Source organism: Oreochromis niloticus, linkage group LG1 (assembly GCF_001858045.2).
Source record: "Oreochromis niloticus isolate F11D_XX linkage group LG1, O_niloticus_UMD_NMBU, whole genome shotgun sequence".
Classification (NCBI taxonomy): Eukaryota; Metazoa; Chordata; class Actinopteri; order Cichliformes; family Cichlidae; genus Oreochromis; species Oreochromis niloticus.
This window is the reverse complement of record NC_031965.2, coordinates 18,238,644-18,264,474: the sequence shown is the minus strand read 5'-3', so window position 1 is coordinate 18,264,474 and position 25,831 is coordinate 18,238,644. Positions and strand designations below refer to the sequence as shown.

Here is a 25,831-nt window from a genome sequence, read left to right as displayed (position 1 = left end):
ACCATGACAGTACGATCTGACCATAGACCCAGCAGACTTCGAGCTGCACAAGTAGTGGGAGGCAGTCTCCCCTGCACCTGAATCAGTCTCCTGGGTGAGGAGAGCTAGGGATTGCTAGACTCTGCAAGCCCCTGCACCCGTACCAGCTCCTCAGGTGGGGACAGCAACTGGCCAGCCGTTGCCGGTGCCTGTTCCGGGTCCCAGGGTGAGGGCGCCTGTGAACCAGTTTACTCCTGCACCCATACCTACTCCTTGGGTGGGAGCTGCTGGTGTTTTGTCTGCCCCGACACCCAGCTGTCTGTTCCCGGTCCAGCACTTCTTCGTCTCTGCTGGGGGCTCTCGTGCGCCGCTCCATCACTCCGCGGCTTCAATGCCACAATAATAATAAAACAGGAAACTGGGGAACTTGACATAGGAGTGGAGGAGAAGCAGACGAGAGGGAGCAAGGGAATGCGAAGGAGCACGAGGGAAAGAGCGAGGAGACGAGAGAGACATGACCGACTGGGGAAACTTGGATAAACATAGAATAAAACACAAGGAGGGAAAACAAGACACAAGAATTCACACAACTATATAAACACCGACACACAGAGGGAGACACAGAGGGCAAAGACACAAGGGGAAATCTAATAATCAAAAAGCTAAACAGAATAACCTATGTACTATAGTATAAATCCTTAGAATAAAAAAGTGAACTTAAACATAATACAAAATGACAAAAACACAAAAAAACTCTGGGTCAAATGACCTAGGATCATGACTGCGGCAGCCACGCTGCCATCAGATCCACCACCTGAAACAGCCACACCGCCAGCCGTTCAACCGCCTGTGGCTTCCAGGCCACCATCTGGTCAACTGCCTGCAGCTGCCACACCATCATCTGGTCCTCTGTGTCCTCATCCATGTCCTGTTCAGCCTCCACGTCCTCGTCCAAAAACCCAACCACACCAACATTCTTTATACACCAAACCACACCAAAACCGGCCATCTACCGGGGAGCTTCGCTGCCACCTCCGCTTTTCACGCGGTTGGCCCCCTGAATTGTGCCTGTGTTGCCACTTTCCATGTGGTCTGCTCCCTGAACTGTGCCTGCACTGCCGTTTTCCACGGTGTCGGCCCCCTGAACTATTTTGGTCTGGACTCCTGTGCTATCTACCTCCGGGTCGGTCCCCTGAACTGCCCTGTTATGGACTATTCTGCCGTCAACCTCCAGGCCGGCCCCCTGAACTGTGTGTGAACTGTTTCCTGAGCTCCAGTGTCTTTCATGGACTTTTTTTTCTGAACTTCTGTTTTACTTCCTCCCCTGTGATTGTCTGGATTACCTGAGTATGTTTGCCCAGCTGCCTCCACTTCTCTAACCCTAATAGTACACACCCATGCTACTGTGTGGATTGGCCTGGTTTGGTAGCGGGCCATGAAAATAAAATGATACAATGATTTCATAAGGTGTTATAGATTCATAAATGCTAAAGCCATTCTTAGGTGTTTGTTAGAAAACATAACATCATAATATATGATATAGATTAAAAAAAACCTTCATGAGCTTAAAATATGCTAGAGGGCCATATTTGGTTTCTCCTAATCGTGTATCAGGAGTTGGCAGACAAAGAAACAAACACACAGACATACAAACGTGTATAAATAGTCCAATCATTTTTCTCAGTCTTTGTCATACCATCTGTGTACTTTCTCCATGTGCTCCTCATTTTATCTTGCTCCCTGCAAGATTTTTTTTTAGGTATCTGTTGCTCTCCATGTTGGTCTTTACTCTTTGACTCTATATTCCGACTAAATAAAGGTTTGTCTTTTATTTGCTGTAATCCCATAATTTGGATCATTCACTTTACAAATCATAACAGAAATTTACATAATACCAAATAAATCACAATTATTATTTTTGCCAGGTTTGCTGTAAGACTGATCCACTGAAATATCAAAACAGAGAATAGAAATATAAGGAAGGTTCAAAGCTTTGTTAGCTTCATGTCAAATAAGTTACAAACTATAGGTAGATGTTGCAACTTTCTGTGCTTAGCCTTAAATAATCAGCAGTGTTAGTTAACCTCTGAGTACAGGCTGTATGTAAAAAATGGGAGAATTGTCCACAGTCTGGAAGTCCAGGTATTGTCTTGAATTAGTGGAGGTGAAGAATAGCAGACAGCTCTATCTATGCATGCTCTCAAGGGGTGGACTTCAAAGAAGTATAATAGGAATGACTACTCAGTCTCTTCAGCAGTATTATCAAGGTTTTCCACCCCAGTCACACAGGCCTAGAGTCTGGTTGGTGGCCACCTAGCATCAACCTAGGAAAAAATATTCCCTAACTGGTTGCCATGTGGTTAGAGCAAGTTGGTTGCTGTCACTAGGGGAAACTAGTCGTAAAGAGGTATATTGTGCTGCACTGAAATCCTTTTTGAGATTGCTTTGGTAGCTTGTAGACTGCCTATTTGTCTGGAAACACTCACCAACTAATTTCTAAGCTGTTGTTTGACACAAACAAGAATCACAGACCAGTTGCCTTCATAGTCAGATTTGTGGCTTTTGAAACGTGTTGGTTTCAGTAGTAAGCCACAGCTTTTACTTTGAAGGCAAACAGTTTACACTTCCGGTTTGTGTTTCAGCCACTCAGTTAGCACTTGTCTTTAGACAGATTAGTGTCTTCGTTGCAAACTACAGGCGACCGCAGTTCTTGGTCGCCTGTAGTTCTTTGTGACCAGGTTCACCGAGTGACATCCAACAATCTCCAGCACACCACTCGCCACACAGGTGGTGAATACTGGGGTTTATACTATAAGTGAAGCTGCATTTTAACGTGGGAGACTATGGTGATTAATGGACTTTTGGACCAAGCCTCATTTATATGTCACTTTTCTAATCCTTCTGATCATGCAAAGTACTTTTAGACTACAGGCCACACGGAACCATAAATTCATACAATGCTTCATTGTCCACACTTTTCTCTTTATCTACCTCACATCCATTTAGAATCACCAATCACACTGCATGTCTTTGAACTGTGGGAAGAAACCCATGCAGATACAGGGAGAACACGCAAACTGTCATGGTCCTGGGTCGGTGACCCAGTGTTTTTTGGATTATTGTTGTTATTTCATGATTCCTTCTTTGTATATAACTTCTAGTGTTCTGAGTTCTGTTTTCTATTCTAGTTTTGAGGTTTAGTTCTGTGCCCAGTCTATTTCCTGTTTTACTTTCAAGGTCTGTGTCTCATGTTAGTGTATTCTGTTTTGCTTCTTGTCTCATCTTGCCCAGTTAGTTCCAGCTGTGTTGCCTTCTGTTCCTCGTTCCCTCATGTTCCTACTTGTGTATTTATAGTGTGTCCTCCAGTGCTCATCGTCGTGTCGTCCCTCATTCTTCACTGTGTGCTCCGTTTGCCCGCTTGCCTGCCTGTTTATTTGCTTTCTCAGTTTAGTTAGACTTCTGTTCAGTCTGCAATCTCCCAATAAAGCCAAGTGTTTTGAGTTCACATTTGCCTCCGTGAGTCCTGCTCTTGGGTCCACCATTCCTGCCTGCCTTCACACAGCCATGACACAAACTCCACACAAAAAAAACCCTGTGTTGCTCCAAGGTGACAGTGCTAACCACTACACCATGGCCATGAAATCTAGCTAAAATGAAATAATTGCGAAAACAAGTAGTAAATTATTTACATGTTGATTGCTTTGCAATGTTTACATGTTTGCATGCTTTGCAAACATGTAAACATCACATTTTTTTAAATATAAAAGAACAAATGTATTTGTTGTATGTTACATATGCATTTGATGAATTTCATTTAAACTTTTCTTAGCAAAGGTTTGCGATTAAGTTTCCCCTCAAGCAATTGAAGCCATAGCACACATATGGCCGAGGTTAAAAATCCTCTGTAACTAGTATTATTATTACTATCAGCATTCACATCAATCCTGAGAATGAGTCCTTACAGCATCTTATATGAGAAATGAATCACTTCTAACATGAACAAAACTTTTAAAATGTGGCTCATAGGTTTCAACCAAACATCTGTATTGTTTAAGACGTGTTTAATCCCATTTAGGATGACAGAAGTAAAAATCATACTGTAAAATAATGGCAGGGTTTTTTTTTATTATTATTATTTTTTAACATTAACAGGGACTTTGGACAGCACGACTGTGGCAGGGTTTGTTATAGCCAGACAGAAACGAGCAGGTGCAAAAATCCAATTGGCTGTTACAGGAGGCAAGAAAACTGGTGTTGTTGTCTCCTTCGGTTTGAGATTCTGGAGTATGTGAGCTGACATCAGCTGACATTATGCCCCTCACAACGGTGGCAGCTGTGGCCCAAAGCTTTCAAGTCGTTTTATCCGTGTCTCTTGAAAGCTTTGGGCCAGCATGAATGTTCACTTTGACTGAGGACACTCGCATTACAGGTGACGCTAATGCAGTTTTTGGAAGTGATGTCTGTGTTGCCACAATACTGTTAGTGACAGACCCTGGACACAAAATTTTAATATCCTGACTTATTTATTGACAGGGGATTTCTAAAAATCACCCCGCAGTTCTTCAGCTGAGACACCTGAGTTAGAAAACACAAACACTGCAGTTGTCTTTACTCGCGAGGACGGTCACAGAGCGCTCATACCAGGAGACACTCACGGACTCGCGCTTTGTCACCGTCTGCGTCCTTTATTTATACAAGCTTATGTGTGTACAAAGTCACTCAGAGCTGCGGGTTTTTCCCTTTTCTACATCTGTATGTTCTCGTAAAACAGGAAGCGGTTAGTAGCTGAATAAGTTCATCATCACAAGAGTTATTAGGTGAAAAGTCACGTAGACATGTGGTTTGCTTAGTGATCCAAAAAAAGAGCACATTTCATGTAGCTGATCACATTATGTACAATTTTCTTTTAACATTTATTAACTATTTTCAGCATCAGAATGTTTGATATGTGACTTAAGAAAAATGTGTACATTGTATATGGCAGGACACCAAGGACCTGCTGTTAGTATGCTACAGCTATCTACTTGACAGTCAGTTTATAGAGTCCAAGTCTTTAATAACATCATCACCTTACCATATATTTACTGTTATCTGAAGATACCGTTTCCATGGTAATGGAGAGTTTGCAGTCATAGATAACAGTAATTTGTAACTAGAAAGCAAAAATTTCAGAAGAAATTTTAAGTGTGCCTATGCCGCTGCTAATCAGTGTAGTTTGCCATTCATACGGCTGCTTAGGGCAAAACTCAGAAGAGCAGCCATTCTCCACCATGAACTATGGTAAAAACAAACACCGCTCACGCTTCACAGATGACAGCTTACAGTTTTGTGTAAAGATGAAGTTATTTCATACAGCACCGATTTGCAGACGCTGTGCACACAGGTTCATGAGCAGAAGTCCCATTGTACTACGGCAGACCCGACAATGTTTGCATGAACACGCTTTGAAGTATTACGTTATGGACCACTTTTCACACATGGTTGGTTTACCCACACAGCCGGCTCTAGCTTTTCAACTCACAGCCCAACACACACCCAAAAAACGGCCGAGAGAGCACAGACTTTACACCCGTGGGCCCACCACCCCTGCAGCGGCACTGCAGACCACGCCCCGCCACACACATGAAACACGTAAAATAAATATTTATGCACTTTTGCATTCACTTTTTGTTTTTTGTTATTTTTACACAGTGTTCTGAATGATGAACAGTGGTCTACAGCCAATCTTGTATATTGTTATACAAACTTTGGTTGTAAGATTCAGATAACTATTTAATAAAAGCTAAATATTTTTTATGAGAGTAAGAAAAAAAAGTATATCTTTGTGTCCCCCTTTCCCTGTTAATGCCCTACCTGGCCCCCTGGCAAAAGCTTTGCTAGATCCGCCCCTGCACAGTTACCAGCTGTCAGCTACACAAAAAAGGAGTTTAGTGTTTAATTGTCTCTCAGAAACAGTTCATAACTTCCCTTCAACTCATTCATGTCACCTAAAAGGTAAACCTGTTTCTCCATCACCAGTTCAGCTCTGATGATTCAGTAAGGACCTCTCCTGGTTTGGACCAGTCCTTTTTTCAGCTGTGGCTCCATCAAACATCAGCTGATACTAGAAATTAAAATCAAATGAATTCTAACAACAGCTGATCAAGCTTAAACGTGCTGCTGTTGTTTAGCGCGATAAACAAGAGCGAAAAGCCGATCATTGATCAGTTTCATGATTGAAGTTTCAATAGGTGAGAGAATGACAGGGGAGGCTTCGTAACGACAGAATAAATCGTAATATTTTCTCTGAATGTGGGACGATTCCGTTTGTACGGCAACTCTACGAACTAACCCTTATGAATAAAATAAAGTTCAACGTCAGTAACTTAGCGCGCAAGGAAAATAATAATAATAATAATAATGAGAAGAATAATAATAAATCCGACGAATAGCAATAAGTGTGCCTCTTGGCATAGGCACACTTAATTAATAATAATAAGAAGAATAAATCCGACGAATAGTAATAAGTGTGCCTCTTGGCATAGGCACACTTAATAATAAGAATAATAAATCCGACGAATAGTAATAAGTGTGCCTCTTGGCATAGGCACACTTAATTAGTGCTCCTGTCTATCACTCTCTCCTGCACTCGGTAATAAACACCAAGTGATGAAGGTAACTTTATTTCACCCATCTTGAAACTGCTCACACTCAGTCTGAAAAATAAACTGTCCATGAAAGTCCATGAAAACAGCAGATCTGAAATGACAAAAACTCACACTGTCTGAAGCATAAATTATAGGTTTATGAATGATTGCAAAATAACAAAGCAGAATATAGTTTTCTCTTATGTGAAACAACAAATACACAACAGCCTGAACCACTGATAGCAGAATCCGTGCTCTGACCTTACCATTCAAATCATCAGACCAGGTGATTTTGTTCCAATCTTCTGTTGTCCCATTTTGGTGAGCCCTTTCAAACTGTTTCTTCAGTTTCCTGTTCTTATATAAGAGTGGCACATGATGTGGCCTTGTGCTCCTGTAGCCCTTCTGCTTCAAGGTTTGAGATGCTCTTCTGCATACCTTGGTTGTTACAAGTGCTTATTTGTGCTAATGTTGCATTCCTTTCACCTCGAAGCAGTCTGGCTATTCTCCTCTGACCTCTAGGATCAACAATACTCAGACCAACCTGTTGGTACCAACAACTATGCCACATTCAAAGTCACTTAAATCACCTATCTTCCCCATTCTGATGCTCGGCTTAAACTCCAGCAGGTTGCCATGCTGTGTGATTGGCTGGTTGTATATTTGCATTAATGAACATTTACATATATTTACATATGCTGCTAACAACCACGCAAACTGCTAGTGAGTCCACATCTTTCATGCTCCATACTTAAACGATGTATTTTCCCTTTTTTTCAAAACTGCAGCTTTAAAGTCAGTGTTAAATGTTGAGCTACTTATCAGACGAATTAGAAAATATTTCAAGTTCATCTTAATTTTAGTCATGCATCTATTTTCATTACTCTTGTAGCTAGACTACTTGTGGTGAGTATGATCCTCCAGTGATCTGTAGATGCAGAGCTAAGATTACAAATATGCTGAAAATAAGAACGCACACAATAACATGGCTCCGTACTGGGTACAGTGATAATAGAAGAAAAGACTGCTTTAAAAGGGCAAGAAAACATCAGAAAAAGACTACTGTTCAAGGAAAATGTTTACTCAGAAAAACGTGCATCTCTCTCCCCTATCTACTGCTTTCTTCATCCTTTTGCATTTATATGAACGCTGTCACGTGTCAGTGCGAAATGAAGTCGTGAGTCTAAGTTTCTTACCCGTGTTCACCTCCTGACACACGGTAAACAGTGTGATTCAGTAAAGAGTTTTTGGCCCTAAAGTAGAAACAAAGTATCCACGAGCTCAAATGTCAGGACATGTTCAGTCAGCAGGGATGGTGTTTTGACATTCACTGATGTCAAAAGGGAGGGACAATCAAACTCACGATGCAGCATCATTTCATATTAGATTAAAACAGCATATAATTTTAGACTCAGTTGAGTGTTACTTGCGCCATTTAGTTTCCAAGGTAATGAGAAGGGTATATTTAGAGAGCACTAAACTGAGACAGAAGAGAAAAAAAAGTGTTAATAATCTTGATGGAGCAATTACAATTAGTCAAAGTCAAATAGTAAAGATCAAAACACATCATCAGCTTACAGCTGAAGGAGAATGCTCAAGAACAACCACCCAGCTCATTCAGCACCACTTCTGACACTTGTGTCATTCAGTATTTTCTGGTGTTACTGATTCATGTGGTACAGTAGAGGTTTCACTCAGCCAGGGGGGTTCAGGGAAAATACAGACGTCAATGAGAGAAGGCGGGGTTTTTTTGTTTGTTTGTTTGTTTGTTTTATATGTTGAGCTACTTACCTACCTACAGTGACTATTTAACATGCTCTCCAAAAGTTAATTCTGTTCATCTGGACGTAGCGTTTTCAGTGGGAAAAACGTTTCGTCACTCATCCAAGTGACTTCTTCAGTCTCAGCTGACTGCAGGTTTCCCCAATCTTATAAACAGTACATTTGCATAATGACTGAAACCAGCCCACTGAAGGAACAATGGGCTGGTAGGTCAGTTCCTTCATCATAATTATGCAAATTCTCATGACCATTGATCAACAACCACTGATCAAAGCCCACTGATCAATGGCCATGAGTACCATTCACAGAGAGTTGGGGAATGGCTGCAATCACAGCATTGTAAGATGCTGGCGAAAGATGTACCCTTAGGCCCCCTCCTCGATTCAGAGATGGTCTTTCCCTTTTCACGTAAATGGCCTCCTTGACCCCGCGCTCAAACCAACGTTCCTCCCTGTCCAGGATGTGTACATCCTCATCATTGAAAGAGTGTCCAGTGGCCTGTAGGTGTAAATAGACTGCGGAGTCCTGGCCTGACGAGGTAGCTCTTCTGTGTTGTGCCATCTGCTTCGCCAGAAGCCTGGCACCAGTGAAGACTCCACAAGTAGTGAAGTCTTTTGTTCTTCTCCACTGTAAGAGGTAACAAGGGACTATGAACTCTTTCTTTGGGGGGAAGACCAATGGTGTGAAAACAGCTGTGTTTTGCCTTTTGTTTCTGTAGAAAGTATTTAAACCCAGGGCTCTGCCAGTCGTTTGCCCCTCGATGGCTGCTCTCACCAAGCTTGGGTTTTTGTTCTTTTTGATTAAAGGATGTTAGCTACGTTCACCATTTGTCTGCAGGCTTTATTAAATGGGAAACTTCCACAACATGATCCTCCATAACCAAGGTAACGACAGTTGACTGAAATATAAAGGGTAAGCACTTATCATGTTTTGCTCCACACGATTTAAAAAGCGTCTTATTTTCTGTGACATCAAATGCAAAATGGCTCCATATGACTTGTCTTCTTCCCAAGCATTGACATTGTGTCACATTTTCATGAGAAACACAGGGCATGAGAGCTAGCTGTACCATTTACCAAAAAAATGTCATCTTATTTCCCAAGATTACTTTTGATTGGATCATGTCCCCAAACTCCTCCCACCTTCCTTTTTATTCATTCACCAAATTGTCAATACATTTCATCACAGTTTTTGTCCTCGTGCATTAGTTTTTCTTTACTTATCATCTTGTTTTTGTCAGAATAAAAAAGGTTGCTGACAAAAACTAGGTCTATGAAATCAACACTGGTAAACATTTTTTCCATTTAATTCAATGTAATTGTAATTTTTTTTTGTTCTTTACAAAGCAAATAGGAAACAGTACAGTCACCTCATGTCTAAAATCCACTTAGTAGCTTACAGTAACACACTGACCTCTGAGCTCCTCTGTAACAAAGCAAGACCAAATCTACTGAGATTTAACCCTGAGTCTTTGTAGAAGTTTAATTATGTTCAATGTCAAAAGCTCCAACTTTTTTTTACAACTTCTATTGTCTTATATTTAATGTCCAATAGTTATCGTCTGAGTGCTGCCCTGAGTTTGGAGGAGCGTCCTCGAGGATTCTCCTTAATGCCGTCTTTTTCTGGGGTGATCACTTTTCTTCGCAGAGGAAGCCAACAGACACTTCCGTCTCTTTTTTCATGCGATAGATTTTCCTTCTTGGTGCCTTGCTTTCTCTGGCTGAAGTGATCCAGATTAGATAAGTCATCTCCCCGCAGGAAACGCTTGATCAGTCTATCTTCTAGGGAATGAAAGGTGATAACACAGAGACGTCCGCTGGGTTTTAGCAACGTCTGGGCAGCAAACAGGCCAGCGTGAAGTTCATTCAGCTCATCATTCACAAAGATATGCAAGGCCTGGAAAGTCTTAGTGGCCACGTGTACAGGTGTGTTAAGCCAGTCTTTATATGCATAGACTGCAGGAAGAAACAATCTTGGAAACAAGAATTGGTTTAGGGTTAATCTTACAAGTTTAATGGTCTATTAATGAATGAATTATTATAGCATTGTTACATTTCATTTCCACAGAAGTGGAAGAAACTGCAGTTCCTCTAGGCCCACTTGAGGCTACCTACAAAAGTGCGCCAGTCCCCAGAGATTTCCATGTTAAAGTGCCTAATTTTACTGCATAAAAAATCATATTGGTAAAACAATTTTGGCTTCTAAAGGTGATTTCTAGAAATGTAACAACTCCAAGTGTAGTGAATGATTTCTTATCTCTGGATAATTGCTTGGATAAGTAAGTTAGGGGTGAGCACACATTGAGTGACGAGTGTCCTGACACAGGCAGCTGTAGTGTGTGCTAGGCCTTTATACACTACTCGAGTCATTAAATTGGACCTCTTGACTGTGTGTGTGCTGTTGATGACTTTGGGAGTATTTTTATTGTATTACCCAACTAATAATATGGCTTGCTGTGTGTACAAAGATTTGTGTTTCAGTAATGGGGATGAAATTCTAGTATTTTATTAGTTCACCACTAAGCACCAAAAAATGTGTCTCTGTGTGGGACCCACGAAGTATATGAATGCAGCTGCTGACCAAGCTAGCTAACATTAGCGGATAATTTGGCAGTACCTGTCAAGAGTGTGGACTGACCAGACTGGAGGACATGGTTTTAAAAAATGTGTGAACGGTGTTAAACAGACAAGTGAAAAAATGGACGCGGCAGCCAGCGCTACCCCTCAGCCTCCTAGCACATGCACAAGTAGTAGGACTTTGAAAATCCTAGGTGACTTTTAGAAAAGTTAACCTCTGAACTTTAGATCAGATTCAAACTTGTCCAAGATTTTAGAAGATACACCTATGGAATCAATTTGAAATTCTTAGGTGACATCTTTCTTCATTTATTGTGTTCTTAAGATTTCCAGAAAACTTGACTTCTGACCTTGACCTTGAGGTTGAGGTCACTAAGATTCAAACTCATTCGAGATTTTTAGCAGCTGCACTGATGGTATGAATTAGAAAATCCTACGTTGCCTCGTTCTCGAGTTATCACATTCACAAACTTCATTTCCCAGAATGAAATAAATCAAGCTGCCTTAATGTTTCTACACTGCTGAATAAATTGTACCTGACTTTTAGAGGAGGCAATTTTTTCTTGCAAAACTTCAAACATCCCTTAAATGTATTTGAGCCACTGGTCCCATAAAATGCATGCCATACAGAGCATTATAAACTGCAGACACTCACCAAATGTTTAAAGCTTCCAGAGCAACCGCTACCATTGGTGAGCACTTTCTTTAACATAACCACTAGAGGTCGACCAAAAACTTGGGTTTGTTTTAATTATTTAAAAAAAAAAAACACACAAAAATTTTTTTTTCACACTCATCAAGTTTAGGAGAAACAAATAACATTAATTGGACCCATGCTGTTGGTAACCCATTTTAGGTATGCCTTTTTGTACTATCTGCACTTTCACATTATTACATTGATTAACACTGCACAGGCGCTTCTGATTATCCAGCATATCACATTAGCCAACCAATGTATGTATCAAATCTTTTACCTGTGTCTCCATCCATTCTCATATCCAATGGTCCATCCTTGATCAGGGAAAAGCCTCTTTCTGCCTCATCCATCTGCATGGAGGAACAGCCAGCATCCAACAGGACAGCATCAATGCTGCCTGGCTTAACATCCATGTTTGACAGCAGGTCTTCAAGCTCACTGAACTGGCCAAGTATTGGTTTCACACGACCACTGAGGAAGAATTAGGGAATGAAATAGTGTATTTAGAGACAAACACAACTGAAGACATGATGGCTATTAAAAGACTGGAGAATATGTTTCCGCTACATATAAAACAAAGTTAGCTGAAATCTAGTACTTCATTTTCATTCAGCTCAACAGCATTTGCTCCAGATCAGGGAAACCAGATGTTAAACCGCTTGTAAACGCAAATATCTATCACACAGTAGCACCTTAAAGGATTTATGCTTGTAGACATGGACAAGATGACTTGCTTAAGTTCAAATTGAGCATCAGAATAGGAAGGAAAGGTGATTTAATAAGTAATAAGTGTGCGTGAGTGTGTGAATAGATTACATAAACAGTTGCTACAGAAAAAAAACATTTTATAATGTAATAAAAAAAGATTTTGTTTGTAACCGAAGAAAATCCATAGTAAAGTGAAGAAGACCTACCTTTACAAATGTTTACAATGTGGAGACATGACTATTTCTAATACTATTGTGAAATGTGTTCCACATGTTACAAAAAGAAGTTGTATTACATCAGTTTATATTCTAAAATGTGTCTATTAACAAGACAAAATGTTTAGTTAATAAGTTTATTAACTTATACATAAAAAAAGACATATTTGTGGATAACAGAAGCAGCTTACTGTCATGTGCATAAAGAAGGTAAAAAATGGTTAGTCTGGGAGATGATTAGATGATGGGGTGGGTACAGTTTCCTCTGTGGTGGGGTCGCATGGGCCGCCTCGGTTTCCATGGGGCTTGGCGGTGCTCCTGCCGTGTGCCCGGATGGGCCTGGGCCTCCTGGTCTTGGTGGATTCCAGAGAGCTGGGGTGCACTGCCTACTGGGATCAGCGGGGGAGCTGGCCCTTCCTTCCCTCCCCATCCCCAACTGCCTCCCTCTTCCCGCTCCACCACACCCACCCACACATGCAGGGCCTTGGGGTGCAGGTATGTCACCAGGGTGCAGGGTGCCCTCTGTCCCCTTTTGGCCACCTGTGGCTCAATTTTACTCCACAACCTAGACATCCACATTACTCACACTCTCATAACATATACATATAGGGCCTTGGGGGTGGGCACGCTATACAGCGTCCAGAGGATGGTCTGTGTATTCAACCTCACCTCTGGCGCCGGTGCCCACCTCTCAATTTTAAATGCATGTAGACACTGAGGGTTCTCGGGAGGGACCGTGCTGACACCTGCTGCTCTTTGGCAGGAAGCACCATGCCCGCCAATGTTTTAAATGCACTTTAGAACAGCATGCAAAAAACACCATATATATGCAGGCGGAGGGAGGCATGGGGTCTTCACACATCCTCGTTCTCTGTTCGCTATCGGGCCGGAGGGGGTGGGAGGGGGAGCTGGTCATCTGGTCGGGGTCTGGGATGCGGGGGTCTCCCTGGTGCTACGGGACCATGGACGGTCTGCCTGTGTCTACCCCAGGGAAAAGGGTAACATCTCATGGGGCGATCGTGGCTCAAGAGTTGGCAGATTGTCTTGTAATCGGAAGGTTGCCGGTTCGAGCCCCGGCTCGGACAGTCTCGGTCGTTGTGTCCTTGGGCAAGACACTTCACCTACCGCCTACTGGTGATGGCCAGAGGGGCCGATGGCACGATATGGGAGCCTCGCTTCTGTCAGCCTGCCGCAGGGCAGCTGTGGCTACAACTGTAGCTTGCCTCCACCAGTGAGTGAATGAATAGTGGAATTGTAAAGCGCTTTGAGGGTCTCGAAAAGCGCTATATAAATGCAATCCATTATTATTGTCTAGGGGTGGATTCCCCCTCTGGGGGCGAGGGGACCTGGGGCCCGTTCTTCGTACCTCGCTAAGTAAGTTAGCCGGATTTGAATGTTGACGATTTCGCGTGATCTTGGATCGTTCGGTTCTCCGAAGCTCATCCGGGACTTGCTGTCATAGCAACAGATCCGTAAGCGTAAACCTGCTCGGGAGCAGGTTTACTTTATGTAAACAGGATTAGATCGCGGCCACTCAGGTATGTCCGCTGCAGTTATATGAAAGCAAGAGCGATATTTTGCCACTGTTTTACCATAAATAAATATTAGCAATGTAACTAAAGATAATGCAGCATTTGATTCTTTTATTGATTTCATACAGATACATACAGGTCATTTCCGAAAAAAAGGGAAATGTACTATTAATCATTCTATTACATGTAGTAGATCATGTCAGATGTAATTCATATTTTAGAGTAGTAATAGTAAATTACTACGTGCAATCAAGATGAGAGACCACGACTATAAAAGCGAAGGTGGATTTGGGAAGTCTGTCGCAGCCATGTCCTGTCCGTTTGTACGTGAGCAAGGAAGGTGCAAGATTGATAAGGAGAGTTTACAGAATTTAGCGTATATTGCGGGATAGACAGGATCCTTTAGCTCAGCGCGACGGTGTGCTCATAGAGAGATATCGATTCTCCCGTGAGGGTATTATTTACTTTCTTCCCCTCTCTCTCTCTCTCTCTCTCTCTATATATATATATATATACTTACTGTACTGTATATACTTACTCCCGACTTACTGTGCATGCTTCAGTCACCCCTTGCATGGGAACAGGTAAAAGTGATGGAGTGTTATGTCAAACTACACACAAAAAAACCCACAATGTCAATAAATGTCACAGTACAAAAAGGGGTGTGACGAGGGGGTGCAGGTCCACCACCTGTCTTTATTTGCTCTGCCCTTTTCTTGGTTGCTGTTATAAACAAACAAACAGATTATTCCAGGGTCTCTTGTCATAGACTAAAAGCAATATAAGTGATAAATATTACCATTCTGTGGAATATTCTTATATTTCACTTTTACTTTTTCCCATGTTCTAGTGGGTCCTGTTGTGGCTCTAATGTGAAAGAGGATATGATGTAATATAATATAATGTGGTATAATATAATATCACATGATATAATGTAATATCATGGATCACTTACGAGTTTAATTTGTCAGCAACTTTCTGCCAGCCCTCTCTCCTTGCTTTTGCAGCCTTTGCAGTGTTCCCCTGCGTTTTAATTAAACTCTGAAACTCCTGATATCCCTCAATCAAGAGTTCTTGGTCTGCTGCCGTGAAATACTGTGCGCGCTCCTTCGACATCTTCGCTGACCAATCACAGGGTTGCCGATCAATGTTTCTACTATCGATGCGTAGCCCCTTTTAAGCCACCCAGTGATCTCAGATTACTTCATCCAGCTATATTAATCGTCAACAACAGGTGTGTTCGGAGAACCGGATTAGCGAGCTCAAAGTTAGCGCGATGATTTGATCTTGGATGTGTCATTTGATCTTGGATGTAGTAAGCGAGGTACGAAGAACGGGCCCCTGGGGTATAGAGTATGTTTTGTGAGTGTGTGTACTGTGTCCATTTCTGTTTGTCTCTGCATTGGGTGAGTGCCGAGTATTTGTATATGCGTGCATGAGGGTGGGAATGCACATTCGTGTCTGTGTGTGCCTGTTTGTCTGTGTCTATGTCAGGTTGGGTCTTAGACTCCACCTCTCTGGGAACATCTCAGGCCCTCCCAGGTGTGGGCGCCTATGTCCCCCCACCAGACTCCCTGCCGGTGGCTGATGCCCTCAGGCATCGGTGCATTGGTGGTTCTTGGTGTCTTGGCCATGTCCATCTCTTTAGAACAATCCTGCTTTAACCAGGACAATGTGCCACCTCCCAAAGCTCAAATCAACTCAAACTGGTAACCAAAATCTAAATGTGGGCCAAAAAATAGTGGCTGGTGAGTCTATTTCACCTCCGGCCATCAGGTAATAATATATCAGGTCAACTTTAATTAGAGTAGAAACAAATATGAATTGTCTTTTTTTTCTTTTTTTTTTCTCATATTTCTATACAACCTTGGATACGTTTGTCTGTCAACTTCTGGTGCCCTGCAGCCCAGCCTCTGCAGGCCTTGGATATTATTCAACTATAATTATTAGCACTAGAGATGAACTAAGTTAAGCATGTGTGTTATTCCTCTCCAGTATCTCAGCTTTTTTTTTTTATCTCTCTCATTCTAATGACCACAATATGAACATATGGGGGTCTTTTGTTGAAGCTAAAACCTCATCTCCTATATTTTATCCTGTTAGGTTGCACTGCCCTGAGTGAATTTGCATCTGATCGTGACTTTTCATTTCACCTTGTATGCATTCATATCATCTCCACGTCCTCGTGTTCTGCCTGAACAAATGGGTCTAGGTTAAATCCCCTTTAAGATCTTTTCATGTTGTGTTTGATAAATCAGCTATCAGACTCCTGAACTCACAACCCCCCCCCCAATCACGCACCAACTTAAATCACTAACTGACTCTATTGAACTCCACATACCACTGCCTTTGTAAATACAGATGCTGATCTATGGAGAATCCTACTCTCAAGAATCCTGCTCATGTTGGTCACTTAAAATCTCAATTGTAAATTGTAAATTTTAGACTGTTATTAACCCTTTTTACCTCAAAGTGTATATATATTTATTCTTGCTCTTCCTATATTTATTGTTGTTCTTTTGCATTGAATGGAACTGGAGCCTTGTCTTCTTGTCTCTCTCTATATACTGTACTGTATATAGCAGAGATGACAATAAAGTTTATATCGACTTTGATTAATTGAAAAAAATGGGTATAGTTTTCCTTTATTATATTTAAGTCCTTTCATAAAATACTTTCTCAAAACAGCTTTATACTGTATCCATCAAACTGTCAAAATAGGTGACAATGATATTTTTCTTTCTGCCTTTTCTGAGGTCAGTACTGAATCTTTTTTTTTTTTCAGAAATCATTCCTTCACTAAATATTTTTCTCCCATTAGCTTCTTCCTGTCCATCTGCAGTAAGGCTACCATCGGTGAGGACATCAGGAGCCTTCACAGCACCCTCAGTTTGAGCGCATGCTCATTCAGCATCATGCTGCTTCTTCACAAATCAAGCCTGAAATATTCCCTTGTGTTGACCTGCTCAGTTCCTTTACCTGCGTCACTGAAGCCTAAGACAAGATGGTGATTGATTGCTTTCAGCAGGGGACCAGTGATGGAAATATCTACAGTCCAGTGGAGGAAAAAAACAGAAGAGGGATACAAACACAGAGAGGCTAGCCTTTAGAAATGACTCTTTTATTTTTAACTAAATTACCCCAGATGACCCAGAGATGGTTATAAAAGACCTCTCTCTGACTTATTTATGTACTGTTAAATAGGGCTGCTCAATTAATCGAATTTTAATCTAAATTACGATCTGGGCTGTCAACGATCATTAAAAACGATTGAGTCGATTATTAGCACCTCCCTTGTGCTTTACTCTCGCACTGCTCCGTGTGGTAAAACGAGCGCACCTCTCTGCGATTCGAACACGCGTCACAACAATTAAGAGGACCCGAGGGAAGCTCGGAAAGCTAAGCAGAAGTTATTTGGAGAGGATAATGGCTGCTGAAGAACAGTGGCGTGTCTAGAAAATTTTTGTTGGGGGGGCCAGGTAGAGGCACAGATTTGGAGAAGGGTGGCAGATGTAATTGGCAGATAATGTTAAAAAAAAATTCTACCAACCGTTAACCATAATTCAATAACCCTATAAACCTAATAACCGAATGCACTTTTAACTCTTATTAGAAAGAGATTTTAACCACTACGGTGCAAAGTTTTTAGATACTGTGTTGATAAAGTACAAGAGATACAATCAGTGCTTTGTCAGTGTTTATTCAGCATTCAAGGACAGCAATATTTGCATAGTATTTTTACTGACATATAGTGCACATATGTTTTGGGCAAAAACATTTTTGAATATTAAAATACAAACATTTTTAACATACAATTGGCAAATTAGCCAATGCCAATGCAAAACTTTATCTGCCTATTAAAAAAAGAAGATAATCTTCTTACAAACTGGTGTTTGATTTTGAAACAGGAAAAAAGTGGGGAAACAAATAAAAAGACTAACATTTGAATGAAACCTGAAAGCAAGTAAATACTTTCTATGCTACCTTATGGTAAACTTTGGTAATATTGACCAAGGGAACACAGAAAGGCACACAGGTTCGGGGAGGAGACACTGACGACGCGACACTGAACTGAGGAAATACACAGAGGGTTAACGAGGGAAGTTGGAGCACACGGGGAACACAGCTGACACAGATAATCATAACGAGACACGGCAGGAGTAAACATAACACTGACGGGAGACTGTCAAAGTAAAACAGGAAGTACACAGAGGTGCAGACAGGAGGGGAGAGAGAGCACAGGCATAGCGGGCTGGGGAGACGAGGGCTCACAGATACACAGAGGGGCACACAGGGGGTAAAAGTCACAAGGGGAAATCAAATAAGGAACAATGTAACAGAGCAACCCAGGAACCATGGCCTAAATAAGGAACAAAATACAAAAATACATGAAAACTAAGAATGCTGGGCCAACATGGCCCAGGATCATGACACTGCAGGTCATAACTTCTTACCTGAAGTTCAGTTCACCTGACACTCGGACCAGCGGCCGCCTCAGGTCTCTCCTCCTGCCTCCCCTTCCCTCATCCACCTGCTGGCCTCTGTGAAAGCTCAGCCATAGCCACCACCAAACAACTGAGTTAGTTTTACACATCGACCAGCATCTGGCCAATCCACCACCTGTCATTGTTCATGCCGTTACAAAAAAAATAAAATAAGTCATCAGCCCACCCGGCAAATGCCCGGTATGCCCGATGGCCAGTCCAGCTATGTTAACCTGCAACCAAATCTGCAGCTCCATACAGCTATGTTACAACTTGGATTATATCTTATAACTCATAAATGTCATGCTACCTGCCCCTCCCACCCAGCCTACTGTCTGAAATATTCGACGGTTGCAATAATTCTTTAAGTGTTATTTTTTCCTTGGTATTCTAATTTTACCAAACTTTACTAAACTCAACAAACATAATATTACTTACCGGGACATTTATTCTCTCCTCATTTTCTTTCGCCGAAAAATTGTTTTCTGCGGTGAGGTCTTTCGTGCTTGGCCGATGCTGCATTCACTTACACTCGGATATCTGAGCTTCACTGAAAGCATAGTCGTACATTTGATATTTGACTGAATTTTATTGTTTTAGCCACCTGGGGTGGCCAGTCTGGTTGGGGGGCTGGCCTGTGCCCCCTAGGCCACCCCGCTGGACACGCCACTGCTGAAGAAAGAATGCTGTTGGTTGAAAAGAGAGGTAGAACGACTTCAGTGGTGTGGAAACATTACGGGTTCGTGGGGTCAGACATGGATCAAGTTGACATAGTGTGTAAACTTTGCTACGGTGTCGTAGCTGCACCACAGAGCAACACTACAAATTTATTCAATCATTTAAAGACCGCTCACAAAGTGACATACGATCAAACAATAAAGGAGCAGCAACTTTAGTTGACATACCTCAATGTCAGTTTGATGCAATTGCGCATTGTGTGGCTACACAGCTTGCCTTGATGTTTGGTTATTTGTATGCATAAATATTACGCAGTATTTTGAAGTTCACTAAACATAGATCTTTACATTTTTCATTTATTTTTTATATTGAAAACATTTGCACTGTTATCAGTATTTGCACACTATTTTATATTATTTTTTGACAATCTTTAAAGCCATTATTCAATACATTGTTATTGTTAAATAAATATCGTCAAATAATCGAGTTCTCAATTTCAGTGAAAATAATCGTGATTATCATTTTTGCCATAATTGAGCAGCCCTACTGTTAAAGCCACGGGAAAATACTGAATCGTGAAGTTTCTCCTGCCCCCCTGCTTCCCCACTTTAATTTCATCATCTTTACTTCCTGGCTGACAAGCTAATTTCTGCATAGTTAGGAAATGCGAACACGACATGAGTTTCTAAACATGGAAATCAGCACTTCCCTGCATGCCGTCTATGATGTACGACTGATTGATTGATTGAGGTTATCGCTTGGCTACAGAGAACTCAGAGAACTGCCGACGTGTGGGCTATACTGAGCAATGCAAACACTATTACACTTAGCTGGGAAGAGCAAAACAAGAGAGGACATGCAAGAATGAAGAGAGAAATTAAAAAAGATTTTTTGCAGCAAAATAACAGCCATTATTATTATTATTATTATTAGTAGTAGTAGTAGTAGTATTAGCATTGATACCAAGTATCTTTTTTGGCATGGTTTGCTGATGGAGGTAAAAGTAGGTCTCTGTGGCAGTCACTCCTTGTATATCATAATATAACTAACATTTCTTACTATAAGTAGCCTGGGAACATTTACATCATGTACATTTTAGAAACAGGTGACCAAACCGACAGCTTGGGTAGCTTAGAAGGACGTAAATTCAAGTTTGTGCATTTTATGAATTGTTGTGAAGTGTTTTGGTGAGTTGCATGCATTTAAATGCATAGCACTAGTCCTTGCACTGTTTTAATGCAGGACTGCAAGGGGAGGAGCTGGCTCAAATGGTGGCCTAGCTCACAGCCATGCACAGTGAGCAGGCAGCGGTGTTTTGCTGCCAGCAGGAACAGCTGCAGTACCGGACCGAGCGCCAGATGTAGGTGATAGAGGGTCTTGCAGCTCTCCCTCCACTGCATGGGAGTGGCTGGTGTCCAGACTGCTCCGGCACCTGTGCCGGTCCTCAGGGTGAGCCCAGCCAAGGAACAGCTTACCTCCGCAGCCATACCCACTCCTCGAGAATAAAGTCTCTTGAAAAGTGTTAAACGTGTTCGATAGGTGGTCAGGTTTGCTATCCGTCTTTTACAGATGCATACTACAACACTTACAATTTAGTCATTAGAGTAAAAAAAATGAAAGAACCCATTCCCCCAAATTTGGCTAACATAAACCCAAAGTCATGCTGAAGGAAGCAGATTAAAATGTGGAATTTAGTCACATGATCTTATCAACATGTTGGGAAAACAGGTTTCTATACCAAATTTCTGTTTCTACCAAAGGAAGCATATGTGCCGAGTAGGGCTGACAGAAAAATTGATATTTGGATAATAAATGGTACTAACAGTGACACACAACTTCACAGACTACTGCAGCAGACAGGCAGGCACTCAGGCCCACCCCCTCACTAGCAGCCAAACACGTGAACAGTAGTAGAAAAACTTGCTGAAGCATCTTAAAGGCTAACACCTCGGTCTTCATGAAAAATTTCAATTCATCAAAACATTCATCAAAATATAAAAAACAGTTACAAATGTTAACGTGGTCACTGCACACATCAATAATAATACTTTAACTGTAAAGGCCCCCCCGTAAAGTCGAAATTTAAATGTGAAGATTACTGTTGCTGTTTCAAGACAAACTGCCACCTTTGCTATACCCTCTACAAAATGCCTTTTTATGCCTCTTTATTGCACAAAGGTGTAACCATCAGTCACCAGCCATTTCATTTTGTACAAATAAACTCTTCCACATTTGTGTGTTTTTCCATCTGACCAGATGCAGCATTCTGCACCATATTTTCTTTTTTTTCTTTTCTTTTTTTTTCCTCTCTGTCCCATTTGGTTCTTAAGCCGTCAGAATTGTTGTCTGAAGACCAACAAGGATACCAAATGGATTTATTTTGCCAAATGGATCATCATGGTATTGCCGTATTGGTCCATTTGATCAAACTTTGTTGTTATTATTTATTTTATTTTCAGTTGTTACAGATGGGACAGACATGACGGGGGGATAGGAAAGGGAGAAAGAAAGAGAGGAAGGAAAAGAAAAAGAGAAGGGAAAAGGGACAGTGAGAAAGGGCACTTACAAAGACAAAGACAAAGAAAAAAAAAAAATCTCCTGGATCACCTGTTGAGAGAAAAAGAAGAGAAGACAAGCAAAAAAAAACCAAACAAAAACAAAGCAACATACTAAACACAACACCATCACGTTAATCTAGCTGAGTGTGAACAGCAGTAAATACTAAATATTGAAAGTTGTTGTGCAGCACGCAGGACAGACAGCGCACAATGTGCTTTGAAGTAGCAGCTAAGAAAGGTGTAGTTTATGTCTACGAACAGTGAACACCCGTGTGCACACCTGTGTGGATCAACGCGCTTGTATACAAAAGGTTTCCCCATGTAACGGTCTGCTAGAGGGTGTGGAGGCCCATAGCCCCGTCCCCCAGGGCATGAAGCAGGCATGGAGGAGATCCAGGCTCCAGACATCCAGAGGCCCCAGAGTGCGAGAGCCCAAGGAGTACCACCGGAGGGGCATCCGTGCCACCCTCCTGGGAAGGGCTGAGGAGATCCCCAGACGAGGGGGTCACCCAGTAGCCACAGAGCAGAAGCCAGAGGGGGCTGCACCGGCGTGCCCGCCGGCTCTGCCGGCAGCCAGCTGTGCCAGAGTGAACCGAGTTGCAGGCCCGAGGCCGGAGGCCCGAGGGCCCCCTTTTGCCCCGGAAGAGGCCTGACCGAGCGACAGGCACCAGGCCCCGCCAAGTAGCCACCGGGAGTGAGCTGGTGCATACCTGAGCGCCCAGCCCCGGACACCAAGAACCACCAATGCACCAACCCCTGAGGGCATCAGTTACCAGCAGGGAGTGTGGTGAGGGGAGATAGGCCTCCACACTTGGAGGGCCTGGGAGTACCCAGGGAGGTGGAGTCTAAGACCCGACCTGACATATAGACACAGACAAACAGGCACACACAGACATAAACGTGCTTTCCCACCCTCATGCACACATATACAAACACTCAGCACTCACCCAACGTAGGGATAGACATACATAGACATGTACACACAATCATACTCCCCAAACATACTCTATGCCCTGGGTCCAGGTACCCTCGCCCCCAGAGGGGGAAACGGCACCCAGACCCAAGAGATGTGACCCTTTCCCCCGGGGTGGAGGCAAGCAGACCGCCCCAGGCTCCGCAGCAGCAGGGAGGCCAATCGGACAGCCAACACCTCCTCCCAGCCCCCTGCCCCGATGGCTAGTAGAGAACGGGGGTGTGTGAAGACCCCATACCTCCCTCTGCACCATATTTTCAACGTCCTTATACTTCACCACACTGTGTTTATGTGCTAAAAGAGAAATCATTTCCTTCCGTTTTACTAAAACTGATTCTGAAGTACGATGTCACTAACTTACAGGGTATAGAAAAACATGGCAGTTTATCTTGAAATAACTGTAATCACCATATTTGGACTTTTTTCTCAAAATACTATTACAACTTTAATCTCGAAATTTCTACTTTATACCCAAAATGATCGTTCATATTTAAACTCAAACACCGAGTTGACAGCACAACTAAAGCGGCTTGTGCCAAATACAAAATGCTGGGTTCGTTTTTTGGACACTTTTTGTAGTTTTAACAACCAAAAGTAATACTGCCAATTTCGTTACAACACTAACGAACAAAAATATCCTGTCTGTGTGTGGGTTTGTGTGTACATATATATCATTCATTAATCCTAATTGAGGAAAAATGTTTCATGAATTGTCATTTTTTTAACTTAACTTTTTTTTAACTCATATCACCCAGCCTTAGCTGTAGCTGAAAACATCTGCACCAACCAGTACTGTTGTAACTATTGTTAAAAATGGATGCCTCTTAAATTATTATTTTTAATTTTCCCCCCATTGCATTGAAAATGGTATTAAGTATTGAGTATTTTCCAGGGTATCTCTACTGTTTGAAATTCTAGTATTGTAAAAACCCTAAAGGAAAGTGCCAAATAATTCATCCACATATTAGTATAGGCTCACCTTTAATTGCAGATCTGACAAATCTCCAATGTAAAACCTTTAAACATAATTTCATTTAATGTGGCGATCTTCAAGCAAACAACATATAAGAGTGAAAAGGAAAAAATAAAAGAAGAATCGACTGAATAACAAAAGCAGAAAAGAGCTACAGCCTTAGAGGAGGGAAACTGTTCTTATAAAAATATTTTAAATAAGCCAAATAAAGACAGAGAGTCAATATGTGCAGGTAAACTCTAAGAAAATGGGCTTCATGTGTCAAAGCATTCAGAGCCTACTACCCATGATGTGACAGGCAACATGGCACTCGGTGTAAATCAACAAAGAGCACAGAGCATGCAAACAGTTTAGATCTCATTTCATATCAGTCTGTTTCACCATATATGTACATGTAAATCCAATGTTTGACTTTTCAATGACGTGCTGTGCCTTTTCAGATTTATAACATGTACTGTGGGCACAACTACTGCAGAGCTTCGAGCGGAGGGAAGTCATAGCAACAAGAAGAATGATGCAGAGAATAGCAAGGCTCAACATGCAGGAGACAAATCCCATTAAGTACACGGGTGAATATTATTCAGGGAAAAGAGATTTACCTTCATAAGCTGACGATTTTGAAATGTTTGGACTTGAAATTGTTCTCTTTGTGCTGTAAAACTGGGTTCAGACTGACACCGAAACTCAACAGTTTGCACTGAGGTTAGACTTTCCTCAAGACACGGGAGTGCAGAGGAGAGAGAAAATCCTCCAACCCTGTTGTGTGGATGCACTGCGTGGGCTGCCAGGGTCTTTTACTCAGGCTTCCAATAATATTGGTTAATTGCTAGATTTCTCTAGCCTCTCTCAACTTGCATCACGAGTAGGCGTGGAAGAGTTTACAGCAGGGGTATATTGCTGCTGACAGAATACAGTGTTCTCATTCTCTCTCTCTCTCTTAATTGTCATTCCCCGCTCACAGGCACATTTCTCTGGCAGATTCCCTTGAGAGAGGTTTCCCCAGAATCTACGTAAAAGGATTCCTTCCCACGCCATGGTCTTAGGAACATCTTATTTTCATCCACCCGCGCTTTGCTCATGCACACACACACACTCCCTCTCACCCTGGCATTGTGTCCTCGTGTCTCCCTGCTCGCTCTTATATTTTCATTTTCTCTCTCTCTCTTGTTTTTTTTGCCACTCTCTCTCTCTCTCTCTCTCCATTTTTAACCCCCACCCCCCCACCAATAACTTATAGATCCTCTGTGGGAGGTAGCATCTCCCTCACACAGCAGGCGTGGGCCCTTACTCTGACAAATTACATGCTGGGCCCACCAGCTTTGCGTGGGGGGAGAAAAGCTTTAAGTTAAGAAGGAAGAATGGCTCTGATTGGACAGTGGAACTCAGGGGCTGTATCTTGGCAAGCAGTATTTGATCGGGCTCAGGGAAGAAGTGAGAAAGTACAGGGAGAGCTGCAACACCGTATATCAAACCCACAGTATCCTTTAAGAAATGACCACAAACCACACACTGCTTAAAATTGTCAAGCTGTCAGCTATAACAACAAAAACTGATGGCCAAACATTAGCCATGATAAGGTATAAACTGGGGGTGGAAATTTAACGTGTTAATTGCAATTAATTAATTTGAAAAAAATAACATGAAAAAAAAAACGCATTTAATCACACTTTGCATTCTAAGCAAAGGGGAACTTTTGTCAATGCACGATTTCCTGGTATACCAATAATGCTGATGCATACATCAGAGCTACAAAGAATCAGAAGAAAGCACGTTGCTAGGACTGATTGGAGGCAAATTTCATTTCGAACGACTACCGGACGGAAGCCTTGATAAAAGTGTGGTTTTGTGCAAAACGTGCAAAAAGGAGTTTGCATTCCATGCAAAACATGTTGCAGTGAGCACAGAAACTGTGGGAGCTGTTAGCGCTAGTACACAAAGTTTGGGTTGCTGACAACAAGACTGGGCAACATGAAGAGCCACTCACACAGGATGTTTCCACATGGTGGAATTTAACGCTGGATATGGTTTCTCTTCTACTAAAGAATCAAGA

The 25,831-nt window shown here is 42.0% G+C and overlaps 1 protein-coding gene across 1 annotated transcript; it reads right to left on the bottom strand.

Annotated features, from left to right (window-relative positions):
* Positions 1-9,501: 9,501 nt before the first annotated feature.
* On the bottom strand, positions 9,502-18,606 carry LOC102081115 (probable methyltransferase-like protein 15). Its single transcript, XM_019357873.1, has 3 exons — positions 18,570-18,606; positions 11,938-12,131; positions 9,502-10,168 (listed from the first exon to the last, which is right to left on the bottom strand). The coding sequence occupies exons 2-3, from the start codon at positions 12,071-12,073 to the stop codon at positions 9,942-9,944; spliced, it is 363 nt and encodes a 120-aa protein (XP_019213418.1). The 5' UTR covers positions 12,074-12,131; positions 18,570-18,606; the 3' UTR covers positions 9,502-9,941.
* Between the last annotated feature and the right edge of the window lie 7,225 nt (positions 18,607-25,831).

Excerpts from the sequence above, each read along its gene's own strand:
- LOC102081115 (XM_019357873.1), bottom strand. The coding sequence starts at position 12,073 with ATGGATGTTAAGCCAGGCAGCATTGATGCTGTCCTGTTGGATGCTGGC. Across the intron at positions 10,169-11,937 it reads GAGAATGGATGGAGACACAG|AAGATAGACTGATCAAGCGT; the intron begins GTAAAAGATTTG and ends TTCATTCCCTAG.